Source organism: Diadema antillarum, unplaced genomic scaffold (genome assembly GCF_040938485.1).
Source record: "Diadema antillarum isolate AM-2024a unplaced genomic scaffold, OU_Dant_1.0 scf00000203, whole genome shotgun sequence".
Classification (NCBI taxonomy): Eukaryota; Metazoa; Echinodermata; class Echinoidea; order Diadematoida; family Diadematidae; genus Diadema; species Diadema antillarum.
In genome coordinates, this window is record NW_027271092.1 from 854211 (window position 1) to 863597 (window position 9387).

Consider the following 9387-nt stretch of genomic DNA (forward strand, 5'->3'; position numbering starts at 1 on the left):
AAGGTGTATTTTGGTGGGAAAAGCCATATCTTTACCTTTTCTGCCACAGATATGCACAATATTACAATTTGAAAATACAGTATTTTCCATTAACCTACAGTATTTTGGCAAAAAAAAAACAGTTCAAAATGCTGCAAACAAAAATAATTGCAGTTGGCATCTCTGTAGATGCATTTCAACACGTACAAGTCATTCCAAAGTCAAGGCAATTTTCACATTCTCCTGTAAGGAGACGAAAGGATGGATATCTGAATTACAGTAAACCTCGGATAAGTTGACGTCGAGTAAGTCGAAAATCACTTAACTCGAAGCAAAATAAAAAGTCCCGATTTTTCCCTCTGTATTTTCTCTAGGAAATATGTGGATAAGTTGAAGTACGAGAGTCGAATTTCGGCTGTGTTGAAGTAAAACATTCGGTCCCTTTTGTACAAAATACACGTAGTTTACATCACTTGAGCCGAAAAAGATTTGTCTGGCATTCTCATTACATTTAGAGAACAAAAAACTAGGCATGTCGCAGAACCCCGTCCCTGACCTGCTGCAGGTAAGCATGCACACTCAATATCTTACACCGTACCGCTCCACACGCATGTCGAATACATACACATGTATACATGTACACACACAGGACATCGATCCATACTTTATCCATACACACAGCACATCCATACTTTATCCATGTCAAGCCAGAACTCCTTGGTCAAGCCAATCGCTTCTTTAATATCTTAGTGACAGGCCAAGTGGGTGGAGCTTGTTTGTGCGTGCCCGGCTGGCTGTATAGTTTTGTTCAATGGAGGTGGGATGGGCATGGGAGAGTGTTCGTCTCAGGGTAGGTTGACAGAGATGAAAGCACGCAGCTGAGAGAATGTCTGCCAGCAATGCCTACCTATGTTGCACCATAGACCTGTAGCACATGCACATTGCCACATTAGCGCAGACATTCTCAGAACTACGTTTAACTACTAGTATTGATACTAATTCCATGTTCAATTTAGAACAAAATAAGAACATTATCTTCAAGAACAGACAAATTTGAATGCAAACACACACACACACGCACACACACACACACACACACACAGGCATGCAAATGTACTACATTGTTGTATAATACATGTACATAACTGTGAGTCGAAAAAAAATCGACTCTCGCGAGAGTCGAAGTTCACTTAAGTCGACGCATGTTTTTCAGTCCCGAGAGCTTTGACTCATGCGAGGTTTACTGTAGTAGGAAGAGTCTTGCAGAATCATGGAGACTTGGCGTTCTATCAGTCCAAGCTGCAATCACGGCATCTATTCTTATCAAGTCATGCGATCGGCAATCATAATTTGCCAAAAGGCACACAGCTTCAGGAAAACAACATTGAAAATGCCTCCTCACAGAAGAGTCATTTCTCTCAAAGATGACATCATTGTATCATGTTGGCCACATACCTGGTCCCAGTACTGCCATGTCCAGGGCTTAAATTTTGCAGATCTCCCTTCATTTCCCATTTTGTACATAAATCAGTTTATGGGTGCCGGTTCACACGTCACAAACTATCCGTAGAACTTTTCGCCTTCCCATCCATAGGCTTTACAAGCTTTGCTGGAATTTCACTCTCCTCTTCATCTTGTAAAGTCCGCTTCTGCATTGACAACAGAAATGAAAAAAGAAAGAAAGAAAAAAATGCCAGTTTGAGTTAGGACAAATAATATGGCTGTATTCGCTTCAATTTTTGGGGTAATTTTTATTGGCTTCTGTCACCTTGCATCTTGCTGCACTAATTCAGGTATTCTGAAATGAACTAAATTGATCATAATTACATTATTGCTCCAAAACGTGGTGGACTACCCTGTAATACACAATCAATACACAGCCTTTGATGAAATCTCACAAAGTATATTTTGGAATTTATTGTGAAAACAATGACATTTCACACTTCTTGATCCCTTAACATGTGGGACCCACTCCTCTCAGCTTTTTGTCTCACAATTCTTTCTCCACATATCAATTCTGATAAACTAGTGTGGTACATGTTCCTTGCATTCTTGAATAAGCCAACAAAATTTAAGACTTCCAATCTAACCTGACTAGGATATTCTTGAACACAGTTTGACTCAAAGATGATTGAGATAATTGCCAAACCAGAGTTCATCAATGTATGTGCTACAAAGAGAGTAAAAGGCATCACCTGGGAAAGCTGTTTCTGTAGTGTCCCGCACAGATCTAGCAACTTCTGTGCTCTGGAAGCCATGAAAATCACAGATTCTCTCAAGTCTGGTACTGTGAAAAAAAAAGGACAAGAAAGAGAAAAGAAAAGAAAAAAAAAGAGAGAATAGATCGGTGAAAGAGAATTGCACTTGTCAATACACAACAGCATTAAAACAACAACAGATGACCCCTAATTAAACAAAAATGCAGTGTAGTGCCTCACCCTTGTCAAATAATCACCATATTCTGCCACTAGTACCCAGCCCTTTATTTACACATTACCAAGTTATTTGGTCCTGACCACTGACATGGAAGATTGGTCTTTAATTCTCTTTACCACCACAAATGTAATACATTGCATGTCTGTCAATTGTCCTACATTGCATTACTTATACACCGTCTTCCTTATCAGACAGAATTTGATCAAGACATACAGACTAGTCACCATTCCCTTGCAGTTTTGTGCCAGGGACTTTGGACAGTGTGTACAATGCTATGGGATTTTCTGCACCAATTGGCACTCAAAGCACATAAAGGGTTAATAAAGGCTGAGTCTCACCATTTGCCTGCTGGCATGTTTTCTGGAATCGCTCCAGTTCGTTGTGGAAACCATCCAACAACTGCTGCACCTTCTGCACATCATGGGTCCACTGCTGCAGAGCGGCATTGACAAAACGGGCCTGCACAAGAGGACAAAAATGACAGTACGCTTTCCCAAATCAAGAATTAAATGACCCAATTGCATACACTGGTCAGACAGGCACGACTAAATGACTCAATACAAATACTAGAGAAGCACTCTGAAAGCACAGACCTCCACCAAGTAGCTCATTTCCACCACTGATCTTGCTCTTCCATAGATATCAGTGATTTCCACCCATACGTATGCATGCCAGTCGCCCGATTTCCCAATATACAATGTAGTTGAAGTCCTTTGTTACATCATCAACTTCCAGCTGCATGGCGCGCCTCGCCCTCATAGAAACTAGAGCACGCATTTTAGTGCGTGTATGAAAACCTAAAAAATGAGCAGCTTGAACTCCCAATTAAACTTAAGTTACCTGCCAAAATATTGAAAATCCTTCATAAAATCCACCAGAACTCCCCGATCACTACCAAAATTTAATTTCCTTTCCTGTAAGTTTCATCCAAATCTGTTCGCAACGAGTTATTTTGCACACGGACAAACAAACAAATGCCCATGAAAACATAACCTCCACCCTTGGCGGAGGTAACAAGTATGAAGATTTTTGCTGCACCCTGTGTCAACTTTTTCTTTTTATTTCAAAAAGAATTCAACTGTAACGTCTGCAGATCCTGCAGGAAGAAAATGAAAAATGGGAAAAGACCCAAAGTCTCAAGATAAGAATCATTTGACATGCCATCTAACAATAACGGCAGCATTGTCAGGGATATAATGAGTCAACGGACTAAAATGTTCAGGCACAATCACAGTTGTTTTGAATTGTTAAATAAACCCAGCTGTCTCCTCCCCAACCTGCCCCCCCCCCCCTACAAAAAAAAAAGAAAAAAAAGGAAAAAACACTATGCCCACTCTCTCATTCCACAGCAAGAGTCACTTTCCAGCAGCTGAAAAATTTTACTCATTCACATAGTATAGATGGTTACCTTTATTCTAACCTTCAGTAAGAAAAAGATAATAATCTGCAAAGTCCATTTTATCTGAATCAAGCTGTTTTTGTTACATGCTTGTGTGAGCAAGGGCCTGTTGCATAAAAGTTCGAATCAAATCCATACCAGAAAATCAAACACAATCAAATATAAGTTTCTGAATAGGTCTTTCTGATTGGCTGATACCTCGCTTATGTTTGATTTTCTGACTTATGTTTGATTGCACCTTTTTATGCAACGGGGTCTTAGATTTACCATTTTGGTGAATAGACATAGTGGTCAATACTTACATTCCTGATACTCTCTCTCAACTCTTCGAGCTCGGCATCAATATTCACTTCGTCGGATTCAGTCGCTGTAATCTCTAGATGAACCTGGAATGACAAACCCATGTTCTTCAACGGGTTAAGATAGTTTCTTTTCAGCCTACACGCTATTTACAATGAGTTATGAGACAATGAACACACTGACACAAACTATGACTAACATTTCGTCAGTCAGTGTATACCTGAATTCCAAGACTTTAGTTCATCAAAATAGGTGTATAACATCATGTCATCCTCTGATGGAAAATAACAACATCTACAAACAGATATGTCCTGACATTACTATCATACCATCGGCAGCATTATAGATCATCAGCTCTTTCTGCACTGTCACAATTATTGCACATAGGTTTTACATAAGATTTAATTAATCCTTACAATACCTATTGTGCGATCCAATCAGTGACAAATGTTCATGCTGTTTTACAGGCGATAATCTCACACCCGTAGACCTTGGTTGTGACGGTACATCAAACAGAACTACAGGAACTGGAAAATACTACAGCCCACATGAGGATTATTTCTATGCATAATATGGATCAGAACTTGAGAAGGGTTATGCAATTCCCATGCACTGACAGTTCATTTCAGTACAGAAGTGCAGATCAATGTACAGAGCACACCAGATGATGAAGTAAAATAGGAAACAAAGCACAGTAAGATTTTACATGGAGACATCACCAAATCAGAAGAGTTTCCTAGGGGACTGCATCATTGTAGAGAGACTACTCCCATGTGTTCCATGCTTACTTTGTCCTCAGGTAACGTGACGTGGCTGGGAATGTGGAAGATGTTCTTCATGAGATACGTCTCCAGTCGGTCGAATGCCTTGTCAAACGCAAACTGGAGGTAAGCCAGGAGCCTGTCTGAGGACTTCAAGAACAATTGGGGGGTGGAGGTTGGATGGAACGAACTATTACAGGAAACAAAATATTATTTGTGGGGAAAAGTTTCCAATATTCAAACAAATCATTACAAGAGATATATTTCCACTGTATATACAATCCAAAATATTGTATGGCAATCAAGAACGAATAGATTTTATTCTTGAGTGACATGGGGTTATTTTTTCATTTCTTTTCAAAAACTTCTGAGGTGTATTACTGTAAAATTTCATACAAGATGTAGGGAGACATTATTCTTCAACCATGCCAAATTTTTGGCGTTTGCAAAAGGGATACTAACAGTATACTACCCTAAATGAAATCTATACTTCTATAGTTGTTTTGTTTTGTTTGTTTTTTTGTAGGGGATACTTCACTTTCTTTATCACTATTAAACAAAGTGTGACATGGCATTCCTGAGCATAAACACATTTGCTGTCGAGCTTTGAGTTTGTTCATTCCACATGATTGATTCATGAAGTTTCAGACATTAGGCACATAGAAAACTGCACATAAACTGAAATGGCAAAAGAGTAAAAATTCACAGTGCCCATCAAAGTTCAATAGTTTTCTATTTCCAGTCCAAATATTCCTGTTCAAGAATGTAATATTCACAACTTTTCGGGTCCCCGTAAGCATGTTAATCTGATGGTTGTAGATTGACTTAGCATGCCTCATAGCCTTCATACTTTAAATTCTCTGACTTGCCTACATGGCCGCCAGCTCTCTTCACATTTCTATGGTAGGCTCTATAGGCAACACTGCACACTGGCACTGGTCCGATGGTCCCTGACCAGTAAGAATTACTGCTGGACCAGTAACTTTTTTCAGGAATGAACTAGTCAAAAAAGGAAAAACTGAGCACCTACTAGTCTGCCAGACAGGTCTGACCAGTAGAAAAAATGTGTCAGTGTGCAGCCCTGCTATAGGGCGAAATTTGTGGGGCAAGTTATACATGATAGAAAAGTTTGGTCTGGAGAATGGAAAATTATCACAAACAGAAAATGTATGTTTTGGCCACCAGTGGTTCCTGGTGATGGGTCCCAACTGACCATGCGCTGACCATTGCATCTTACCTCTCGAATGGCTTCAGCTGAAACTGGATGCTTCCCTTGTTGAGCCTAAGATGAATATTTCATGGAGAATAAATAGTTAATGGAATGCCAGCTGGAAAAAACCAATATCACCATAAACATAGAAAATGCAAAATGCAAAAAAATATTTCCTTACTTCTATAATATATGCAGTTTATTTGGTGGTATATTTATTTTTTGGCAAATTTGGGGAGTCAACTTGTCAAAATAGAGCCTTCTGTAAGAAAAATTTGCACAGCTGTCTATCATTGCTAAAGTTAAAAATTACCAACTTTGCTCTGTAAGATTGATAACACTCATTTCTCACTGCATGTAACTTACTGCAGTTCTTGATTGCAAATCCAACCATCTGTCATACTGCCTTAGTTGTACAAGGCCCAATTTACGAAACACTATCTATACTTGAGAAGTATGTGCCATACACAGTATCTCAATGTATGGCCAACTGGTGTCACTTGCCCCTACCTGATCATTTTTAAAATGTTCCTGGAGTTATATCAAACAGACACATTGCACTTATACTCACATAATTTGACCTTTTGAACATGTTGACCACGGAGATATCCAGTGACAGCAATGGGAAAATGCTCCATCATGGTTTACAGCCACATAAAACTTGAGGGACTTTTGTCAAACACACTTAGGCTTTCTAATACACACAAATACCCACACTAAACTCACACATAAAGGCAAACCTAACCAAACAGATGTACTAATTGCGTCAAATCTACTTTCTGCCCGTAGGGTGTGATACTGTCAGCTGACATAAAATATTCTCTGACAAGGTCAACATATCAGCAAGCTTGTCCAGTAAATTCAATATATCACTGTGTTCAAATTCTCGCAGTCAGCTATTTTGTCCAGACTGCAAACTATGGGCAAAGAATTAACACTCACCTCCGAAGCAATGTACTTGTCCATTGCATCAACGCAATCATACAGGTAGTCTCCCAGGGCGTTGTACACTAACAGCATTAATGAAAGAAGTACATTTAGTTCGCAGGACAATGGAATCTGAACTCCATGGTTCAACAATGATATCACTACTTTAGCTACTTTATAGAAAGTACCACAGAGCAGTGGTACTTCATAATGTGCAACACAAAACTAACATCCCCACATATTTCATCTTTTAAAGTGACTGCAGGATCGCTAGAAAACCAGAAAAGAATACTAGAAGAGTCAAATAATAACATTCAATGAAAAATAATGATCACGACAAGACAATTTTTTTTCTTCACATTTTGCATTATTCCTTTCCACTATGCCAAGGTACTAAATGCCCTACAACATAGAACACTGGGCACTGAAAACAAACCCACATCTGCAGTGTGACTGTGCATTTCCTTCACTATCACTGAGCACTCAAGCCAGGCTGCTACTTTCTCACCACCAGACTGCATCATCTATCTGCTGTTACCAGTTGTCAGTTACAAGATGAATACAGACAAAACTTGAAATCTTTCCTCTCAAAGATTTCTGAATTTATCCTGCAAAACTAATCAGTCTTGCACATTTAATTCATGTAAACAATGATCCAATCTCGGCATGGCACATTTTGGTACTGTTGGCATTTGGGCAGCTTTTGACCACTTGTGGCACAGAGCGGTGTGCTGTGTCATGTTCTAGAATCTATACAACATCACAAGATTATGACACTGCTTACTGTTTACGCCTTATATTTAGCGAGTTTAAATTTTCGTGATTGGGACTACCCATTGATTTGGCGAGTTGGTTAAATTCGCGATCGTGGAGTACAGTACTGAATGGAGAAATATTTACATTTTTTTCTTCTTCTTCTTTTTAATATGACTGTAATTTTGGTCTTGTATTGTCCTAATGTCGTTGTGTTTTCTAGTGTTTTTGTATGAATAGCACCAGTGCGCTTAGAAACACCAGTATAAAGCCCCATATAAATGCATAAATAAATGCATTTAAATCATAAATAAATCATTATCTATCATAAAGCATGTCACATTTATACCGGGATAATAGTCAATATTTTCGTGTGTGTGTGTGTCTTTAAATTTGTGAATGGCACCCAACTCACGAAATTCATGACGATGAAAACTTCACATAATATTTGGCGTATACAGAAGGGCCTACCTGGTAGTTCAAAGTGCATCTTCTTTGACTCAAAGTAAAGTCTTCTAACAGGGGCAATCTTGGAATTTCTGTAAAGCGGTGGCGATTTTACAAAATTAAATAAAAGGGGGCGCACGCACCCCTCCCCCATTTTGTCTTTATCTGTTTAATTTTTGTTTTATAAAAAAAAAAAGAAGGGAGGGGAGTGCGCCTGGTTGGTGGGCTCCCCCCTGAATCCGGTCCGCCACTATCTAACATAGACCTTGCCACCTACCTTGCCTATCCACAGCAGTATCTGCAGCATTATTAGTACACTACAATGAAAATCACAATATCATAGCCAAAAAGAATGCCAATATATCCAACTGACTGACCTCCATCGATGAATGACTTCGGTGTGAAGCCAAAGTACTGAGTCTCGTACTCCTTCAGGGAATCACCGATGGCTGCCTTGGTGATGCTGAATGCTGCAGAGGCGGCATCGCCACTCTGGCTGGCTGCGGACGATGACTGCATCACGTCCATGGCTACTTCATTCCTTGCACACACATCTGCAGAGAAAGATATGATTTACAAGATTCTTCACGTTTTTTAATCAGATTCACTCAGTCTCACTCTCACAGTCTCAGATTGTAATTTGTAACTGTTACATGCCAAGCAAGAAAAAAAAATCATTTAACACTAACAGATGTAAATATTACATGAAGAGATCGTAGTGTACCAGCTGGTTTAATATCACATACGCCTGATGACTTTAATTGAAGGTTTGCAGCAGTATAATACGATTGTGGCAACTGTCAGATTTTGGAAGGAGCCAATTAGTGCAGCACCCACGGCACGGCATATCGCGGCCGGGTGAGTGGGTATTGGGGGCAAACAGACCGGCTGCGCTGCGGGGAACTGCCGGCGCGGTGCTAGCTAAGCTGAGCTGAGCTAAGCGGTCGCTCGCGCTCTCACTGATCTCGATCTGCAAACACAAACATTAAAAGCATGTCAGTTCAAAAGATTCTAAAGACATTCCCCCTTCTGCTGGGTAGCTTCAGTTTCCATGATAGTACATCTCGAAGCTTAAGTACTCTAATTCTGTGCATAGTGGACTAATAATCCGATCTTACCAAATCAAGTGCTGTGTAGTCGACTGCATGCTGCAGAATCGTGTGCAACATGTATAT

At 39.7% G+C, this 9387-nt stretch overlaps 1 protein-coding gene across 1 annotated transcript; it reads right to left on the bottom strand.

Moving 5' to 3' along the window:
* Positions 1 to 1532: 1532 nt before the first annotated feature.
* LOC139723938 (protein MIS12 homolog) lies at positions 1533 to 8747 on the bottom strand. The gene is made up of 8 exons (XM_071635139.1): positions 8590 to 8747; positions 7028 to 7095; positions 6113 to 6157; positions 4903 to 5025; positions 4117 to 4200; positions 2754 to 2874; positions 2191 to 2266; positions 1533 to 1653 (listed from the first exon to the last, which is right to left on the bottom strand). The coding sequence occupies exons 1-8, from the start codon at positions 8738 to 8740 to the stop codon at positions 1533 to 1535; spliced, it is 789 nt and encodes a 262-aa protein (XP_071491240.1). The 5' UTR covers positions 8741 to 8747.
* Between the last annotated feature and the right edge of the window lie 640 nt (positions 8748 to 9387).